Source organism: Balaenoptera ricei, chromosome 12 (assembly GCF_028023285.1).
Source record: "Balaenoptera ricei isolate mBalRic1 chromosome 12, mBalRic1.hap2, whole genome shotgun sequence".
NCBI classification, from domain to species: domain Eukaryota; kingdom Metazoa; phylum Chordata; class Mammalia; order Artiodactyla; family Balaenopteridae; genus Balaenoptera; species Balaenoptera ricei.
In genome coordinates, this window is record NC_082650.1 from 14,344,151 (window position 1) to 14,366,204 (window position 22,054).

Genomic DNA, 22,054 nt, shown 5'->3' on the forward strand with positions numbered 1-22,054 from the left:
TTGTAAACACAAGTCAGAAACGCAAAGAGGAACAACATTTCATCTCCTCTCCTTAGTTTTGAGTCAGATGTTGGAGGGAAGCATCTGGCCACCAGCTGAGACAGTTATTGGGCAAAGACATATTTAACTGCTGGATCTTTTTGTTTTTTTAGATGGAAGTGAAATTCGCATCCCATGAAATTAACCATTTTAAAGTGTACAGTTCAGTGGCTTTTAGTACTTTCACAGTGTCATACAATCACCCTCCCAATCTGGTTTCAAAACATTTACATCACCGCAAAAGAAAACCCCATCCCCCAGTAAGTTTGGCTGCTGGATCTTGAAGTTAAAAACTATAGCAACCTTCCAAAAATATCCACTCTCCCCTGAGAGTAAACTGAAGCATGAATAGCGAGGCTTGACTCTAACGGAATGGAAACTAACAGTTCTAGGATTCCTAATTCCATCATCACTTACTGCAGAACATTCAGAGAGCTGTTTTAGACATTGTGAGTCTGAAATGGAAGTTGTTCACTTCACTGTATGCCTGGTTGGTCAAATCCACTGAGATTAAATGAATGAGGAAGCTTTTTTTTTTCCCCCCCTGGTTGCTTCATGATTAAGATGACTGTTTTGTCTATTATGAATTAGAATGAATTCAACTAGATGTGTTGAGCACCTACTATGTGCACAGCCGAAATAGACACTTTTATTCTTTAACTTATGATTTAGGGGTAGATGAATTACCAACACATTATAGAAAACCCAGCAATGTGATTATGGGTTACAGTGGTGGGAAGATCAGAGGAGACTCTAACAGGTCTTTTGGGAGACATGGATTTTGAAAATTTGGAATGGTAACAGGAGTGGATGGGAGACACCATAAATGTAAATGTGTGAGGAAAGGCACAGAGGAGAGAATGAGAATGAACGTGGTGTGAAGTAGTGAGGGGCTTTTCCTGCTTGTACAGAGAATCAGTGCAAAAAAAGATATAATAAGGTCAGTTTAGTTATGGAGAAGCCCTCAAAACAGACCACATAATATGAATTTTATATTTTTGGCAATCAAGTACCAAAAATGATTATAAAGTAGGAGAAAATACTTTACTGGACAAAAAGCATTTTGAATATATAACAAACAATAATGGTCTGTAAATTTATTACAATTACATTAAAATATCCCAGCAAGTTCTTTGGTGGAGATTGATAAGATAATTCTAAAACATATTGCAAATGTACTAAAAAACATATATTGAAAATGGAAAGAGTCAAGAATAGCCAAGACAACCTTGAAGAAGATGAATAAAATTGAAGGATATGTATCCTTTCAGAGAGTGAGACTTATAAAGCTATAGCAATTATGAGACTGTGGTATTGGCACAGACACCAAATGGGTCAATGGTACAGAATGGGAAGCCAGAAGCACCCTCCCACCTACACGGACACTTGGCTTATGTCAAAAACTGTACTGCACAACAGTGAATGAAAAATCATCTTTTCACTAAATAATACAGGGTCAATAAGAAGAAAAAAAAAAAAGAATTCTGACCCCTACTTACACTGGACACGGTAATTAAGTTTAGGTGGATTGTAGATCTAAATGTGAAGATTAAAAAGAAAAAATGTTTTGAAACAGTGCTTCTCAAAGTATCTGTAGTGTATAACCTTTTTTTTAAATTTTTAAATTTCTAACTCAACATTTTAGTAAAATAAAATAAAATACTGGTTGGATATCGTGTCAACGTCAAGTTGCTATAAAATTTCTTAATGTTTACTTGCAATATCTTTCTCTTGTCATGAACTAGAGACAAACCAGTTCATGACGCCATTGAATGGACCACACTTTGAATAGCATTCTTCTAGAAGGTAACATGTGAGAGTATCTTCATGACATTAGGGTAGGCAAAGATCTCTTAAATAGGATAGCAAAGGCCCTAACTTTTCCAATGAAGCAAAATACTGATATATTAGACTACAATAAAATGAAGAACTTCTCTTTATCAAAAGACATCATTAAGGAAGCTTTTACCCATTAAGGGACAGAAAAGTCACAAAATGGGAGCAGATATTTGCAATACACAGAACTAAAAGAAACACAGGCACTCCTATCCTGAATATATACACAACTCCATGCATCAATAAGAAAAGGAAAGACTCCAGTAGAAAATGGGCTAAAGATTTTTAGCAGGCAGTCACAAAAGATGATCTCCAGGTGGCCAAAAAGCATAGGGAAAAGTGCTCAGTCTAATTAACCATCAGGGAAATGCAAATTAAAGCTGCAATGAGATACCACTATGAACCCACTAAAAAGGCTTAAATGGACAAGACCCACAAACCAGGTGACAGTGGAATACAATGCAGCGATAAAAAGGGTCAGCTCTTTTTATGTGCAACTGTCACAGTCTTGGAGGGAGTGAAAGAAGCCAGACACAGAATAGTACATCAGGAATGATTCCATTTCTGTAGAGCTCAAAAACAGGCAGCAGTGATCTATGACATTTGCAAGCCAGCACCATGGTGATCTCTGGAAAGGAAGGGATGCGGTCCAGGGGGCTTGTGGAGTCCTGGGAATGTTCTGTTTCTCGATCTGGGTGTCAGGAGCCACAGGTATGTGCAGTTTGTGCAAATTCATAGAACTGTACACTTATAGTCTGCACTTTTCTAGGTGTATATAATAATTTCAATATAATAGTTTACTTAAACAGCAGTTGGACAGGATGACAACTGATATTAGGGAAAGAAGAGGGTTTTTGTTGTTTTGTTTTTTATATCTATTGAGAGCCCACTCTGAGGAGGCACTGGGCTTACAGCGAAGCCTACAGTCCTATGGGATAGGTGGGAATTATGCAAGTAGGGGTATATTGGAAACTGTGAAATATTGGCAACTATAAAAGCAATGATTCTTTACTTGGAGTCATGATTGCCCCTCCTGTAGGGGTAGGGCCTGTTTTTCTAACATGTCATTCAAATCCCAAAAAAGAATTTCTCCTGTCAAGAGTCCAGCTAAAGAGCAACTCATAAAATACAAAAAATGAGAAATACCAACAGTGTATAATTGTGATAGCTGTTAAGCAGGAAATAGGGTGCTGTTAAAAGAGAACAATAGAGATTTTTTTTAGAGTCAGTGGTCAGGAAAGGCCTCTCTGAAGATGTGACAATTAACCTAAGGCTCCAAGAATGAAGAGAACCATCTCACAGAGAGGAAGAAGAGCATTCCAGAGCTTGAGGGAACACCATGTGCAAAGGCCCTGAGGCAGAAAGTGCTGAGGGTCCTGGAGTAACTGAAGAACGCTGGAATGTAGTAAGCCAGAAGGGAGTGTGGTACAAGGGGCAGGCGGGGGTGAGACCGCACTAGTGCAGTAAGGAGTTTGGATTTTATTTTACAGGCAAGAAGCCACTAAGTATTTTAAAGCAGGGAAATGAGAGGATCTGGTTTACCTTTTTAAAAGGTCACTCTAATTACTCTGTGAAGAGGGGTTTGGAGAGACAAGAGTGTAAACTGGTACTCCACCCAGTAGACCATGAGAGCAATTCAGATAAGGAGTTGGCGTGACTTAGGTGGGAGCAGAGGAGACATAGAAGATACGTTTTGGAGGTGAAAGCAGTTGGATTTGCTGGTGGTTATGGTGACAGAAGGTGTGAATGACTCCTAGGTCTCGAGCTTAAGCAATGAGAAGGGTGTTACCTTTTACTGAGATGGGGACAACAGAGGAAGAAACAGGCTTTTACATGATAAGATGTAGATACCCATGAAATATGTAAGTTGAACATACAAGCCTGAAACTTAGGACAGATATCTGGGTTAGAGATATACCTTTATAAGTGTCAGGGAGGCAGAAAATTTCCTCTACTCTTCTAGGTTCTTCTGGCTGGTCTAAGAATTTAATTGACATGAGACAGATTAACCAGAGAAAATCAAATAAAAGTTTAATAACATGTATACGTGGGAGAGACCCAGGAAAACTGAATAACTTGCCAAAATGGTTGAAACTCTCGCCGTAAATACTATCTTCAGCTAAAGACAAAGGAGGATGTTGGGGGTAGTGGTTTGAGACTTAAAAGAGGAGGAAGGCAACTCACATAAAGATGGAAAAGCAAATGTTTGGTAAATAAATATTAATTGGGCCATTCAGAGATAGTGGGACACAGAGTGTACTCTGATCTCTTAAGAGTTTCCCTCACCACACCCAGCCCTATTCTTTGCAGATATCTCGATGATAGCTCTATTCCTGTAATAGGTCCCCTTTCTAGATTCTTTAGGTAGTTAGAGGGAAGGTCAGAGTTTTTCCCTGATTCTTTTGGACCTTGATTGTTTTCAGCTCAAAATAATCTGCATGCCAGAGACATTTTGGGGTGGCAAGTTTTATTCTCCTACTAAGTGTTCCACATTAGGAAGGGTTTAAAGCCTTGGCAATGGACATCACCTGGGAGAGCTTGTGAAGAGAGAAAAGGGGCCTGGAAATTAGCCCTGAGAAACTTCAAATTTTAGAGTTGGGGAGAGGAGAAAAATAAGGAGAGGGTAACAGCATAGAAACAGGTGACAAATTTTTCCTGTCTTGTATAATGTGAGTTTGTGATTAAAACGCAGTGCTGTTTCAGACTCAGGGAAGTTTAGAGTGGGAAGAATCGTGTTGAGGAAGAAAGTGATGAATTTTATTTTCAACATAGAATTGTAGACTCAAACATAATTGAGCATACCCCCATCGGATTACAGATGTGCCCGTTGAAAACCAGAAAGATTAATTAACTAGTTCAAATTCATTTAAGTTACCAATACAAATGGTCTTAAAATCAGAAATTTCCTGACATTCAGTCTGGTACTGTCATTTAGAAACTTAGGTCAGTAGGTCCCCCGTTTGTTGGTTAAACAATTTCCAAGTGAAGCGTCTTCACTAATATCCAACCACATGGGACTCAGCTGGTGCCACGATTCCTCGGTGCAAAAAAATACATACACGAGTATGATTCCACAGTCTTCCCCACAGGCACTGATGGATGAGATTCTCATGCTTCAAGAGGAGATCAGTGAGCTGCAGTCAGCCCTCGCGGAGGAGCTGGTGTCCGACTCCCCAGAGTCCGACCCTGCGGAGCAGCTGCCCTTGCAGTCCACGCTCACTGTCTTAGCAGAGCGAATGTCCACCATCAAGATGAAGGCATCAGGGAAACGACAGCTTTTGGAGGTAACAAGCTACTCTGAAGGTGCCCCTCAGATCCAGATTAACTCTCTGGGTTGTGTTGACAAGTACGTTGGGCTACGTACGTGATCGACATGTTTATTGTTTCCCGCTCAGAAGAAGCTGGTATTGTGTGTCCAAGATGGCCTCGTGAATAGAGCCCTGAGTCAGTGTGGAGCCATGAATGTGTCTTTTCACCCCTTTCTGAGTCATTTCAAGCATGCAAAACTGAGACTGTGGAAAGCTGATACTTGGTAGACATGAGTCTTGTGAGGAATAATTATAGGAGGTTTGCATACTAGTTTGCTATGTTTAAAGAAGAGCATTTTTATGAATAGTATTACCAATACTGTGAAGAATAAATCCTTAGTCACTGTTAGCCAATTCAAGCACGTTAATTCATGAAAATATTCTTGCAGTTCTGGTTCTCATGTTACTTAACTTTAATATTATTTAATAGAGAGAGAAATTTTAGTCACGGTAGCAGATGTGTTAAAAAATAAGTTATTTTCCTTTTTTATTGTTGTTTTTCTCTTATCATTCCTGGCCCTAAACATATACGATGTTCATATTGTTGATCCTATAATTTAAAGTGTCTGTGTCCTTGAATCTCTAGGGTCTAGCAGCTTCTCTGGCAAATAATTATTTATTATATACACTTATTTTATTTAGCTGCTGATTATACCATAATTCAATTAACTGTCCCCCTATTTTTGGGTATGTAGGCTGTTTCTAGTTTTACCTGTTATAAAATTAGTCAGACTAGGTATTCATATATTTTCTGGTTTTGGAGAAATTTTAAATCAACGTGTCTGCTCTATTTAATCTCTCTTTTAAACAATTTAATAAAAATTTTAATTAAAAACATAATAGATTATTAATAAAATAATTTTTAAAGTAAAGTACTTAGAGTATCTTAAGGATTAACTTCTTAATTCATTAATACTGTCCCCAGTCACTCTATGAAACCCTTGTGGAATTCTGAAATAAAGTGATTGGCCTGGATTTTTTTAAAAATATGAATTATTTGCCATCATTAAAACATCCTCAGAGATCTGACCAAAATTTTTGAATTTTTGCCTTTGCTCAAGAAACTAATAACACTGGACCACCCTTTCCTGTAGGGGATCAGTTGCCTGAAACTACATGGTGCTGCCCTTTTAGGTGGACCAGATATGTTCTTCAGTTTTCCATAGACCCCACTACTTCCTACAGTTTCCCGGACATTGAAGCCAAGTTACCCACTGTCTTATGCCATTGGTTTGTTCTAATCCTTGACCAGTTTCTATCATTCATATTATCTGCCTTGTCCTGTAGATGTGTTATTTAAGAACGTTTAACTCTAGGCACATGTTAGAATCATTGTAGGAGTTTTTAGGGACTTCCCTGGTGGCGCAGCAGTTAAGAATCCACCTGCCAATGCAGGGGACACGGGTTCGATCCCTTGTCCAGGAAGATCCCACATGCCGCAGAGCAACTAAGCCTGTGCGCTGCAACTACTGAGCCTGAGCTCTAGAGCCCATGAGCCACAACTACTGAGCCCACGTGCCACAACTACTGAAGCCCGCATGCCTAGAGCCCATGCTCCACAACAAAGAGGAACCACCGCAATGAGAAGCCCGCGCACCACAACGAAGAGTAGCCCCCGCTCGCGGCAACTAGAGAAAGCCTGCGTGCAACAACGTGGACCCAGTGCAGCCAAAAATATAAATTAATTAATTAATTTTTTTAAAAAAAGAGTAATTGTAGGAGTTTTTATAAAATACTAATCTTGAGGCTCACCTCCCCAAATTCTCATTTACTAGTCTGTGATGTGGCCTAAACATGGGTTGTTTTGTTTTTGTTTTTTAAGTTTCACAGGTGATTCTGATGTGCACTCAGGCCTGAGAACCATTGCTCTACTGTGTTGAATCCTAATGATTTTACCTTAGAGTGATTTAGGTTCCATTCTGCTTAATTCATTAGGAGAAGTTAAATGATCAGCTGGAGGAACAGAGACAGGAACAGGCCCTGCAGAGGTATCGCTGTGAAGCCGATGAGCTGGACCATTGGCTCTTGAGCACTAAGGCCACTCTGGACATTGCCCTGGGGTCACCCAAGGAGCCCATGGACATGGAGGCCCAGCTGGTGGACTGCCAGGTACAAAGATGTTCTTGAAGGAATATGCCAACATCACAAGGCACATTTTTTAACTACAGAAAACATAATGGTAACAAAACTTGGTATGGTTGTATGATTTTTCACAACCCATATACTTTATATACTTAGAGAGTAGAAAAACAATACCTTATAAAAGCTTAAATGAAATCCAGGCTTGGACTTAGTCTTTTGAAAAATTTTACCAAGGGTATCTACTCTTTAGAACATTTTCAGCTTCCTGAAGGACCATTCTTAAAGACTATAGATGCCAAAACACTTATGGTATCTATTTTGGTGGCTAATAAGGAATATAAGTACCCAACGAGAAGAATTAGTATCAGTGAATCGGACTGTGGATAAACACAACAGGAGATGTCTGTAGGTGGCCTGTTGCAGTTTTGGTTCTAATTCAGAAATATTATGTGGAAAACTTGGCAAAATTGTTAGTTATAGGCAGACAGATTGAACATGGGAAGGTTGTCTTCTGGAGGAGAGAATTTCCTTCCTCGATGTGAGGTCTCTAGAAATTAAGGTAAGGGGTAATGGCATCAAGGTTTTTACTGTAAGATTATTTTCTTGCCTCTTTATTATGGAAACTTCCAAGCACATGTATAAGCATAGAGAATAGATGATAAACTCCCATGTACCAATCATAGAATTTCAAAGATTATCAGCATAGTAGACTTTACACATGGGTGAAGTATGTTTTAAAAGTGCTTTCATTTAACTAACTAGCAAGTCTCTAGAAAACCTGGCCTAATCTACAAGGTTAAATATCCATATGCACAACTTCATATTTCTCCCATTCGGAATCGGAGGAAATATGCACAAGCCATTAATTATGAATGCCACTTCTTTTCTTAATACTTTGTATGTCATTCTGGTCATCCCTTTTATGATTTGAGATTTTTTTGTCATATTAATTATTATAATTTGGATTTTTAAATTCTTTGGACAAATTCTTCTTTATGTGTATTCGAAGCATGGCTGCCTTGATGGTGGAGAGTAGAGAGCCATGTGCAAGTGTTTTCTATTCTTTCTATCATTTTTTCTGAAGTTCCTTTTCTGAAGAGACATGTATTTTTAGCGTTCCCTTCTAGCACTCGAAATTACCCATGCACTAGTATTTCAAAATTATGTTTCGTCATTACTCCCATCTCTCCCTTTTGGATGTCTCTATTTTTATAGTTATGCATAAAGTCCATGGTTGAGATAATATATTTCAGGACTTTTGCAAAGTATTGAAATGGTATTTTTTAAAACTCGAAGCATGTGGAATCACACAGGTACACAACAGTTCCTCAGTCAATTCATTCAAGCCTTTAAGCCAGTTGTATAATTATAAGTGTGGCTATCACATGGAATTAGGGCCCCATTATGACTTTTGGGGCCCTAGGTACTTTGCTTCCATGGGCCTCTTCCTCTATAAAAATACTAAAAATTATATTTGATTTTACAATTGCTTTGGTACAGAGACTAATATAACCTGGGGTGGTATCATTATATATTAATTGTTATTATCTTCATTTTTTTCTTCTGATTTTAAAAGAACCTAAAATTAAGACATTTTCTGGTGTCCCCAGAAGTGTTATGGGCTCTCAGCACTGTGTCAGCTGTGCCTAATGGAAAAGACAGTCCTACACAGAATGATATTAGCTCCACAAAAGTAATCCTCAGGAAATCATCCTTTAAGCCCCACTTCATGAAGTATTTCACTTTCCCACTTAGTTCTAGGTTTTAGGATCATACTTTTAGTCCTAGAAGTTGATGGTAGTAATTCTGATTTTGTACAGGGAAATAAAATATCTTTTCTTATTAATGTATAATTGAGTATAAATTAGAAAGTGCATTTCAAAGAGTTCAGAGTTAAGGAATATAAAAACAGAACAGTTTTTGTAGAAAATAATATGGTTATTTGTTTTGCTTGATTTTTTTAGTTGTTTTTCTTTTTTGGTTTTTGTTTTAAATAGTACTTTGGAAGAGGGGAGACTATTTTCGCTTCTTTTCTGGATTTAGCCTCCATTTTAGAAGAAAACCTTGCAGCACTAGAGAGTTGCCACAGAAAGTGAAAGTAAAATTCTTAGGAAAACTTTCAGAAATGTGAGGTTAAAAATACGTTATATAAAAGACAAAAATAATAAAAATCAAGTAAAAAAAGCATCAGTCTGGGAAAAAAGTCAACGCAAAGAAAAATGTTTTGAAAGAGAGAGTCCTCTTTAAATTGACACAAAAAGGGCTCATCATGTGATGTCTTTACTATTATTAGCCACAAGCGTAACAGTCTAACACTAAAATAGTAAAATAATCATAATAATGGGATAACACTAAGGAATGGTCTTTTCTACTTACCTGTTGGCTATATAAAATGTGCTTTCCATATGTTTTTCATTATATAATATCTAATCTTAAATAAGAGAAAAATTAGGAAGCTCAAAGAAGTTTTAAAATCTACGTACCACTCTTGAAGTTTGTAAGAAAACTAGGTAAAAAAACAAACAAACCTGGAGGCATGATCTTTTGGTGAAAGACTAGTAAAGTGTTGGGTTTTGCTGTGAGACACAGTCTTTGCAGAGACTGGCAGGGTTTGTGAATTTCAGCCTTATTTCTGTTGTTCCAGAACATGCTGGTGGAAATAGAACAGAAAGTAGTGGCCTTATCGGAGCTCTCAGTCCACAGTGAAAACCTGCTGCTGGAGGGCAAGGCTCACACAAAGGAAGAGGCGGAGCAGCTGTCGGTGAAGCTGAGGACCCTCAAGGGGAGCCTCCTGGAGCTGCAGAGAGCGCTGCACGACAAGCAGCTCCACATCCAGGTGAGGCTGCAGCCGTGGACGCTGCATCTCTGCATGTGGCTGGTCTGGCCTCTGAGTACGGGACACATAAAGGGGACAGCTGGGGAATGATACGTACTTATGTACATACCTGCTTTGCACAGTCTGGCATAGGTTTTCAAATAGGTTTTGTAAGAAATATTTGAATGCAGACACCTGAAAATTGCAGCATAGGAAAAGAAAAGAAAATGAAAATAATTACCAAAATCTATCAAGTACATCATTTTAAAAAATATTTAAACATAGGTCATGGATTAAGATATCCTATGACACTCTTATATTTCTCCCTTATTTCTCCTATATTCTACTTTTCAGATAGACTCTTTTATTTAGCACCCACAACTTCAGACTTGTCATATACTACAGGTGAATTGAACCTTTTTACTATCATGTAATGACCTTAACGTTCCCTAATAGTGATTTTTGTTTTAGACGACTAGAGCTATTTTTGGGTAATATTTGCCTCGCATGTCTTTTAATTTTCCTTTGATTTCACCCTTTCTGGGTCCTTATATTTGAGATTTGTTTCTTATAAAGAACACTTAGCTATATTTTGTTGGTTTTAAACATATGTAGTCAGAAAACCTCTGACTTTTGAAGGGCAGGTTTAGTCCATTTAAATTTATTGTGATTATTGATATGTTTGAACTTTTATTCTTATTTTTTGTTTTCCGTTTTTGTCCTGTTCTTTCTATTCTTCTTTCTCCTTTTCAACCTTTGCTTATAAGTGGTTGAATGCTTTTCTTTGTTTTTTTCCTCTACTTTTTAATCATGCATACCTAATAAATTCTAAGTTAATATCTTAATCTGCTTCCAGATCAATACAAGAAACTTAGAACACATTCACTCAGATTTCTTCCCATGCACCTTGTATACTATTATTGTCTAATATTTTGATTTTGTTCTTTTTTAATCTATACAAATTAGAATTATTATTATTATTATCTTACACAAAAATTAAGCAACTGTGTGGGAATTCTCTGGTGGTCCAGTAGTTAGGACTCTGTGCTTTCACTGCTGAGTGCCTGGGTTCAATCCCTGGTCAGGAAACTAAGATCCCGTGAGCCGTGCAGTGCGGCCAAAATAAAAAAAAACAAAAACTAAGCAAAAGTTTATTGAGAAACTACTATGTGCCAGCCACTATTCTATGTGATAGAGTGAAAGAGCATGGGCAACATCTATCTGTATCTGTATATCTATATATTCCATCTTCAAGGGATTATGTTTGGGAGAGACAGATAGAATATAAAATTAAGGTACATTATTATATGCTAAGTTAGAAGATGATAAGAGCTATAGGTGAAATACCCATAAGGCAGGTAGATAAAGGCAAGGCTGGGCGGATTTGCAGTTTTAAACAGGGTGGCCAAGGAAGCCTTCCAATAATAATGGGATAACACTAAGGAATGGTCTTTGGTTACGTTAGGTTTGAAGGAGTGAGCCATGTGGACATGGGAGGATAGAGTTCCAGGCTCAGGGGGAAGCAAGGGCAAAGGCTCCCAGGTGGGCTCCTACCTGCTCTGTTCAATATGCCCAACGGCTGGAGTGGAGTGAGCAAGACGAGAGAGGTCAGACAGGTAACAGGGGCCCAGGGTGCAAAGGACCTTGTAGGCATCATATGAGCTTTGGCTTTTTATGCTGGGGGAATTGAGAAGCCATTGGAGTGTCGGGGGACAAAGGAGTGACAAGATCAAATTATAACTGCTGTAGGGGACCAGGGTGGAAGCTGAGAGACCAGTTAGGAGGTTAGAAGTGATGAGGACTTATTAGATTGTGGATAACTCTGAGGAAGAGAACTGGGGGAAGGAGGGCTAGTTGGGTCAATGGTTTCATTAGGGACAGGTTAGGTTTGAGATGCGTCCTCAACGTTAAGCAGTGGTTGGAATTCAAGAGACAGACCTAGACCGAATCAGCGGCCTCTAGATGGTCCTCAAAGGCTTGAGACTCCATGAGTTCACCAAGGGTGTGAGGAGAGATAAAGAGCACCAAGTGCTGGGATGCTCCAGTGTGAAAAGTTTGGAAAATGTGGAGGAGCCCAAAAAGGAAACAGCATTGAGGTGGGAAGAAAACTGAGATTTGGGTTCCTGGGAGACACTTGAGGGTAAGTGAGTTAAAATGAGGACTGAGAACTGACCACTGGATTTAGCAACGTGCAGGTCTTCTGTGACCCCAACCACAGCTTTTTCAGTGAAATAGTGGAGGCAAAAAACCCTCTGAAATGAAAGTGAGAATGGAGAAGGGAGTTGGAGAGGAAGCGTGCAGGAAACTCAGGAGTTTCACTATAAAGAGGAACAGAGGAATGGAATAAACTATAAGAAGTAAGTTAGGAAAAATTTGTTCCATTTTAAGATCAAAGAATAATGACATGTTTACAGGGAGATGGAAACAACTCAGTAGAGGGAAAATTGATAAAAAAAGAAGTGAGATTGCCACAACAGTCTTCTTGTTAGAAGGGAGAAGATGGGATCAAAGGGGAGGGAGTGGTCTTGGAACCGGTATCAGGAGGGAGGGAAACATCTGTATTTGAGTACAGATGCTGGCAGGGGATATGGCACAAATATTGTAGTGGGAGCTTAATGAACATTCACTGCGATTGCTTCTGCTTTCTCAGTGTAATAAATTTTTTTGGACTAAACTACGTATTTTCAGTTCTTTGCTAATCACATGATTATATGATCTGGAACATCAAGCCTAGTCAACAGAAAACTATTAGAAGCAATGGAAGAATTTAGTAAGGAGACTGGCTTATTAAAAAGATGAAATAGAGAATCCATAACTTTCCTGTATAAATAAAAAGTTAGTGAAATAATATACAATAATTTTCCATCTATAACATGAACAAAATGTAAAGTATTTGAAATCTCAACATTTTAAAACCCGAGTGATACCAAAAAAAAACTGAAAAAATAGAGAGAAACTTTATTTTTAGATAGGAATACAGTATCTTAAAGATGTCAAATTTTCCTCTACTAAAACATAAATTTAAGTTATTCACAACTAAAATACTAACTGTATATTTTTGAAATGTGACAAAATGATACCAGGTTTACCTGGAATAAAATAAACCTGAAAAAAACTGTAAAATTCTGACAGTAAAGAGTTATGAGGGGTTAATTATTCTTATATATTAAAATACAATATTACAATAATTAGTACTGGCACAATAAATGGATGAACAAAAAATTAGAATAAATATTCCCAAAAGAGATCCCAGTATACAAGGGCATTAGATAAATGTTTAAGGTGGCATTTCAAGTCACTGTTTAAAATATGATTCACTGTGTAAATAATAAAAAAGTAATAGGGGACTTCCCTGGTGGCGCAGTGTTTAAGAAACCAACTGCCAATGCAGGGAACATGGGTTCAAGCCCTGGCCTGGGAAGATCCCACGTGCCGCAGAGCAATTAAGCCCGTGCGCCGCAACTAATGAAGCCCGTGCGCCTAGAGCCCGTGCTGCGCAACAAGAGAAGCCACTGCAATGAGAAGCCCGCGCACCGCAACGAAGAGTAGCCCCCGCTCGCCACAACTAGAGAAAGCCCGCGTGCAGCAACAAAGACCCAACGCAGCCAAAAATAGATAAATAAATAAATAAAATTAAAATGAATAAATAAATAAAGTAATAGGCAAACCACTTGAAATATGATAAACTAGATTCCCTATCCCACTCTTTACAGAAAAAAGTGCATCACAGGTGGATCAAATATTTAATGTAAAAACTAAATCTAAAACGTTCTGGATGTATGGGTATTTTAAAAAAAAAAATCTTAGGATGGGAAGGACCTTTGCCAGTATGCCCAAAACCCAGAATTTTACTTTCTTTAAAATTACTACATAGAAATGAGAAAGTTCTGTATGACCAAGAAAATATTAACCAAATTAAATGACATGGACAAATATGGAAGAAACTATGCAATTCACATGACCAGGAATTAATTCCCTTAATTTCCAGAAATCTTATTGTAAATCAATAAAAAAATAAGAAAAGGTCACCTAATAGAAATATAAACAAAAAATACGAAGAGGTGATTCAAAAGAAAAGAAATACAAATGGCCAATGAACATATGAAAAAATATTTGAACTCACTATTAGATAAATAAATGCCAATAAAGACAAAATGCAACTTTTCACGTTAAATTCACATACTTTAAAATGCACATGCAATCTGACTTTATGAATTAAAGCAAAAAGTAAAATGTTGAAAGTATTAAAGTTGAACAAAACTAGAAGGATTTTCTAACTGGGAGAGTATACCACAGTTCACTTAGTTTTATAAAAGATATTGTCAATCTAACGCGTAATGCTTTTTTTTTCCCCCTCATTTTTCCCCCATTGTTGGTGTGTGAATGAACTTTAAGAAACCAAAACAAAGGGAAGGACTTCAAGGTTTCATCTCTGGGATAGTTATCATTTATCAGTCTCCAGTTGTGCCCTATGCCTACAGGCATAGGAGGTAGGAAGGGAAGGGCCAGCCTAATACACAGGCACATCTAGAGGTTAAAGAGGGGAAGGGGTGCTGGCACAGTTGCAAGGCCTCAGGGCCTGGGAAGGGAATATAAATGAGTGAAGCTGACCCAGTCAGGACCTAGGCAAGCTGGTCGCCTGTCAAAGAACCAGTTGTTACTCAGCTCCAGAATTTACAGGAAGCATTGCTAGATCTTCCAGAGAAAGCATATTTATATCTAAAAATTTCCAATTTTAAAACATTGACATTTTATTCTAAAATTTTAAAATAATTTGTGTGCCAAACAAAGCATATCCAGAAGCCAGGCTTGGTTCTCGAGCTGTCACTTTGGAACTGCTGCTCTGAAGTCTCCCCAGCCTGGCGCCACCAGTTACTGAGCAGGTGACTCTGGGGCAAGATTCTTGAACTTCCCAAAATTTGTCTCACTGATGTTTTCTGATCTGTAAAATAGGGATCATAGTAGTGTTTAACTTTTTTTAAAAAATGCTGAGGATTTTCATGCAAGTAGCACTTAACAGGAAGTGCTCCAGTCTCAGTATAATAATAACAGCAACTGTTTGCAGACCACATTCTTTGGGAGGAAAAACTCCTGACATGCTCCAAGGCCTGGTCTGAGACTGGTAGGGCTGGTGCCCACACCCAGCAGATCCTGCCCGCCCATGGCCGCAGGGATTCTTCACATTGACTAAAGTTCTGACTGCCCGCAAGTGTTAGCTTCCCTGGGGATACTGCTGTGTGAAGTGTAACTACAGAAAAATGTGGCAGTGTTTGCACTGAAATTGGTCGTTTGTTTTAAAGTATCTATAAATACCATCATCTTTTCGTCTTATGAGTTCCCAGGATATAAAATATTAATTTTCTAAATACAATCAGAGCTGTTGAGGAGATTATTTTTCCAACTGCAGGTATAAAAAGAGTCCTGTTTACATTATTATTGCCGGGAAAAGGATTATTTACCCGCGTGTAAAGAATTCGGAGTTGATCTAAAATTAACTAACGTTAACTGGGGGAAAAAAAAACTTCCATTGAATGTGGACGTCAGTGAAGTTGGGTTTGCATAATTCAGGAGAGCTGGAATACCTTCCTAAATCATGTGTGACCATAAGCACATAATTCCTCAGTGCTAGTTATCTGTAAAATGGTCATATGTCTTATGGCCATTCTTTTTAACTAATTGGACTTCTAGGCATATCAGTGAATAATCCATTTAGTTCTCCCCACCCCACCCCAAAATAGTTTCCTTCTCTATATGACACAGGCATATAATAACATCTCTTGAGTTACATGATGTCTTTCTTTGTAATAAGTTTAAATCATTTTCACACATTATCATTCATCTAAGGAACAGAGTTCACCCTATATAAATAATGAAATGCTTTATAAATAAGTGTTTTATTTAATGTTTAGCATTCTCTAATCCTCACTAATGTTCCAAGGAATGTTCCTGGCAAAAATGGTTACTCTTCTAGTATTTCCAAAATAAACAGCTCACATAGCCCCACCCAGGCGGGACCCCTTTGGGTCCCGCCTGGGTGGGGCTATGTAATCCACCTTATTTCCTATTCCCTAGATAGGTCAGAAAACTGTTATCAGACCTCAGATACTGTAATTACGATTGTTTTATTCCTTCTGTCAATGCCTTCGTATCCCAAGGGGAAAGGAAAAGAAATTCGAACAGATTCTTAATCATTTTTTGCTTCCTGTGGTCCAAGACTGATGTTTCAAAATGATGAAATCAGCCAGAGAAAAATTGGCTAACTGAAAAACCAAACCTGACCACAGAGAAAATGCATACTAGGCATCTGTTTTTGATGCTGCATAATTTCCTTTTTTCTAAAGCTGTGGATTCAATTAATCAAATATGAGTCCCCTTCTTAGATTTTGTCTTAGAATCTGAGATGTGTCTGTGCATGTAAAAGTGTTTAAGTTGTCCTTAAGACCTAAGATTTCAATTGTTATTTTTCCAAGTACAATTGGCATTTTTCCCCAGTGTGAGGAATTTGAAATCAGAGCTCTCAGTCAGACTATAGTTACCTGCAGAGAAGGGTGAGCTGGTGCCCTGAGGAGTTTCCACGGGAGTCTTCAGGCTGGGTTCTGAAAACAAACCTTTACTGAAGGGCAAAGCATAGAGGAAGTGGCTGGAGCCCACAAAAGAGAGTTAGCAGGTCAGGGCCATGGCCACTGTTTTGTCACTGGGGCTTTGACTAGGGACAGCTTTCAACCTGTTACACTGACTTCTTTGGGGTCATTCTCTACAGGTCCGTTTTGACCTGCTGTTTCCTCCTTGCCTGGAAAAGCCAGGATCTCTCAGAGCTTATTCTGGGTAGATGGAGTGTTCTCAGATGGGGGAGACTGCTTTATGCAGAAATGTGTGGCCTTCAGTCCTGGAGGAATGCCGGACCACCCCAAACCTCCCACCTTCAGGAAAATCACTGCTTCTCTGGAAGAGGCATTCCTGGGAGGGCGGGGAACATACTGACCTGGGTGTCACTAGCCACCCGAAGGTCCTGCGAAATGCAAATAACATGTTTTAGGCCAGTGGCACGCCAGTTGTTCTACCTAAACCACATTCTTTTCCTGGGGAGCTGGATCATCTTAAAGGAAAGCAAGTACCTGTGAGCTAAGGTGGCTCAGAATCTGGAAAGGATGAAATATAAATAGTACCTGTAGGTTTCACTGTTTCCTTCACTGCACTTCAAGCACGGATACCACTGTTGCCAAGTTCACGATCTGGAACATTTTACAGTTTAATTATGAGATTCTATTGAGTAAGACAGAGGGGAAACAGCCGCCATCTATTTCTCTGTAAGAGTTAGTGTACAATTCTGAAAATAAGAGGAAGAGAAGGGTCTTTGTGGGCAGTCAGGAGGGCTGAGCTGGGGCGGCTGGACCCCATTCCGTGGTCAGATTCGGCAGAGAAGAGCCAAAGGCCGGGACAGCAGCAGCTCGGCAGGATGACTCTTCCGTGCAAGCAGCCTAAAGAATGTTCCCTTTCTCTGCGCCTGGCCCGGCCCCTCCCCTCGCTCCAGCCACGCTTGCCCTGTCTCTGCTCTTTCCGAGATGCTAAGTTTCTTTCCCCTACAGCCTTTGCTCCAGCGGTTCCCTAGGCCTGGAGGCCCCTCCCCTAATCTTTGCCAGCACTCCACACACGTTGTCAGCTCTGAAGACGCCTTCCTGCCCAGCCTAAGAAACCCTTCCCCTTCGCTTTCCATCCCATTATCTAGTTTCACATTCTTTGTAGCTCTTATCACCATCCCACTTTATCTTGTTTGTTTATTGTCTGTCTCCGCAGCAGGGCCCTTGTCTGGCTTCTGAGCTGAATACCACCCAATGCCCAAAACAGTGCCTGACACACAGTGGGTGCTGATACGTATCTAGTAAATGAGTCATACCGAAATGGTGTAATTTATCCTTTGACATATAAATATATGGGAGTAGAAAGGCACTCATTCAGAACTAGTTCCATTCTGATACACCGTATTTTAGGGCCTGTTAAATTCCGTCAGGATAGTCTAGCAGGAAGAATAAACTCCTGCCCGGGTAATAAGTAATTACGTTGGCTTTCTCCTTTAGCCATACTTTGTCAAAGCCAGAGTGGCAACAGATGGCAGTGGAGTCTAGTCCTGGTGGTGATAGTAAAGGAAATAAGATCTAGAGTTATATTCTCATGGAAAAAATCCCAGAATAATATGTGGTGACCACATCAGTCAGCTTAAAATCCTAGCCTCTAAAGGACAGTTTTTCCCCCTCAAGTATTTTTTAGTATAATCATCTATTTATTGTTCTCCCTCCTGCAAATGCCATAAATTCGGTGGGTTTTGTGTTACCATTTTTTTTTTTTTTAATGTGGTCTCATGTCCAAATGGAGCCACTTTGGTACCATTATTCAGACCACACTAAAAAGGAGCCGTCACTCTGTTTTGGTTAAGGTCTTCCAGTGGGTAGTATGACTCTTGATTTCTGCCTCGTTTAAAGCAGGGGACAGCCCAGGAGAAGGAGGAGAGCGATGCTGACCTAGCTGCCACTCAGAGCCCCGGCGTTCAGGAATGGCTGGCTCAAGCTCGGACCGCGTGGACCCAACAGCGACAGAGCAGCCTCCAGCAACAAAAAGTAACGCACTTCCTGACCTTCTCGCCTGCAGATAGACCAAACAGACACCTTGAGAGAAATGTTTTAGAAGGACAAGTTCCTTCTGTACTAAAGATAGAATGCCCCTTTATCTTCTCTTTGGACAGAAGCAGGACCTGGCTGTTTCCTTTCCATGTACTTACTTGTGACCACTGGAATGATTGGTCATTTTAAAGTCAGTTCTCTAAGAAAAGCTTGTGCTTAGTTTTAAAACAGTGTTACTCAGTTATGATCTGCCCTCTATTTCTAGTCTTGCCTCTATTATAAATAATGAAAACCTCAGAAAGGCCTCTGAGAATTGGTAAATGTCTGAGTTACATGTTTTTAAAAGAAATGAAATTTGCTTTCAGCTCTCAAGTAGATACCATCACAAAATAGGATTGCAGATTACTGCCAGGTGAAACAAATGAGCTTTGAGAAGGATTGCTCATTGATATCTTAACTTTATGGATAGGGCATATTAAAATATTTTATCAAAGAGTAGAGACATTTATTATAAATAATGAAAAAGTAAAACTGAGTCCATTGATGATCCAATTTATCAAGTGAGTGGGAAATTGAAGAGAGCTCTTGCTCTCAAGGATCTCTTTCAGTTAGAACAAGGCAGTTATCAATTTTTGAAAAGTGAAAGTGCATTTTGTACCACTTGAGGGCACTATTGCCCAGCAAAATTTTCTTTTCTCATTGATTGTTTTTTTTTCAAGATTATTCAGAGATTATCTTTTATCAAAGCCAAAGAAAGCTACAGAAGACTTGGAGACATGTCTGAACAGTTACCTAAACCACACCTTTTATGTAATGTGCAAACTTAAAAACTTACTACCAAAGTTCTCTGAGAATTTTCTAGACGTAGAGCTGTGATTGTAGACAATAATCGTAAAGTAACAAAGATGTTTTTATTTGTCCTTTTCCTTGAGCAGGAGTTGGAACAGGAATTAGCAGAGCAGAAGAGCCTCCTCCAGTCAGTAGCCAGTCTTGGAGAGGAAATTCTAACCCAACACTCAGCTGCAGAGACCTCTGGTGGTGTTGGGTAGGTTTCTTTCATTCTTTTTTTTTTTAATTCACTAGTTTGTTTTATTTTTTTAGATTCCATGTTTAAGTGATATCATACAGTATTTGTCTTCCTCTGTCTGACTTATTTCACTAAGCATAATACCCTCCAGGTCTATCCATGTTGTTGCAAGTGGAAAATTTTTCATTCTTTTTTATGGCTGAGTAATATTCCATTGTATATATGTACCACATCTTCTTTATCCATTCATCTGTTGATGGACACTTAGGTTGCTTCCATATCTTGGCTACTGTGAATAATGCTGCCATGAACATTGGGGTGCATGTATCTTTTCGAATTAGAGTTTTTATTTTCTTCAAATATATACCCAGGAGTGGAATTGCTGGATCTTATGGCAGTTTTATTTTTAGTTTTTTGAGGAACCTCCATACTGTTTTCCACAGTGACTGCACCAATTTACATTCCCACCAACAGTGTACAACAGTTCCCTTTTCTTCACATCTTTGCCAACATTTGTTATTTGTGGTCTTTTTGATGATAGCCATTCTGACAGGTGTGAGGTGATACCTAATTGTGGTTTTGATTTACATTTCTCTGATGACAGCTTACCATTCTCTTCTTGTCGCTGTTTTCCTGACATTTGAAGAAATGTAAACATCTCACTCAAAATTTTATTTTGAACATCTGCAAAAATTTAATCATTTTGTTTTCACTTTATGATGTTAAATTTACCTGCATTTTGAACATTTCGTTGTGTAGCATGAGTATAGCTAGTAATTATAATGGCTAACTTGCTTGCCCTCTTTCCACTACGCTTAGCATTTCTGTCTATAGAAGATGCTAAGTTCATTTTTAAAATCAAATAAGAAATGCATTATAAAATTAGATTCATGATGTTTCTGACTGAATAATTATATCTAACTGCAAAACATTTTCCCTACCAGAGCTAATCTTCCCCTAATATCATTCTGAAAAATAAATGTACGTGCCTTCTAAGTATCTTGAGTTTTCTTGATGATCTGTTTCTACAGTTTCTGTATATAAAGTCATTGAGCTTTGAGTCCTGGTTTGGAGTAGAGACTGAAAGTCTTTTACACAGGAAAGTAAAGTGTTGAAGAAAAATTAAGGAAAGTGGAGAATTTTCAGGTTGAAGATTCTGGTTTAAAAAGTAGGAAGGAAAATAAACTGAAGAAGAGTGGAAGTGTCCCTGTATTTTGAGGCAGGTCTGGGTTTTATTCCCGTTCTGTATTTGTCACCATGGAAAAGTAACTCAACTCTGAGACCTTGTTTGCTTATCAATAGAATTAGAATAATAATTGACTACCATCATCACAGAAGGGCTGTGCTGTGAACATTGTGGATGTCAACTGAAAGGATATATAGGAGAAGTATCTTTAAAATCTAAAACGTTAGAAAAAAAAAGTTTCAGCGAAACCTCTGTGTTCATGCAATGCTAACAGTTGAAACTCAGCAGCATCCTTTGACAACCATCATGTGTCAAAGAGCTTTAACTCCATGGCCTCCAATGTTTTCATTTCTGAACGTTTGTTTGGAGGAAATACATGGTATAAAGATGACTTTTGATATTATTTATAATACCAAATAATTAAAAAGACAGAAATGCCCATTAGTAAAAAAAAAAAAAAAAAAGGCCTAAGAAAAATTTTATACCTATATAATCTTAACAAAAAACTATGTAACAATATCAGAAAATGTATATGTGGTCCTAAGTAAAAAATGTGATATAAAATTGAATGTATAGTATATGTATGAGTAAGAACCAGAGTAGATGTGGATGATCAAAAGTAAGTTTGGCAAGGGTAGATTTGGAGATTTTTCTTTTCCTTTTTTTTTTTTTTTTTAAAGTTTATTCAGTTTGACATAAAGTTGCTGACATATAACATGCGTGTTGACTATATATGTATATACATATAAGAAACAGGAAGATATTCAAGGAAAGAAAAACAAAACAAAAAGCAGTAAGAATATTGATACAACTAATAAATATCAATTTAAAAGAATAGGAATGAATACTATTATAACATCTACGGTCAGGAATTCCATTAAAATAACCCTAATACTGTACAAATTGTGTTAAAATATAATGGGGTTTTAAAAGTCCCTGTTGTCCTCAGGCTTAAAAGTGCTGATAAGGCCATAAACCTGTGTCTGTATAAATCTAAAACGAGGAACGCTATTTCGACTCTGAGTAGAGACTTGCCTTCACTTTGCATTTTCTTTTCTTTTTCCAGTTCTTCTAAGATGTTTATTCATCCCTCATAGTTTTCTGAATATTTTTGCCAAACTCTGTTTTTACCAAGAACCCATCCAC

The 22,054-nt window shown here is 38.4% G+C and overlaps 1 protein-coding gene across 1 annotated transcript in view; it reads left to right on the forward strand.

Moving 5' to 3' along the window:
* SYNE1 (spectrin repeat containing nuclear envelope protein 1) overlaps positions 1-22,054 on the forward strand; it is a 443,997-nt gene that overhangs the window by 288,456 nt on the left and 133,487 nt on the right. Inside the window, exons 94-98 of the mRNA XM_059940974.1 lie at positions 4,965-5,159; positions 7,119-7,292; positions 9,910-10,101; positions 18,561-18,692; positions 19,631-19,740. Of these exons, the coding sequence (XP_059796957.1) occupies positions 4,965-5,159; positions 7,119-7,292; positions 9,910-10,101; positions 18,561-18,692; positions 19,631-19,740 (803 nt within the window). The remainder of the gene's footprint in view (positions 1-4,964; positions 5,160-7,118; positions 7,293-9,909; positions 10,102-18,560; positions 18,693-19,630; positions 19,741-22,054) is intronic.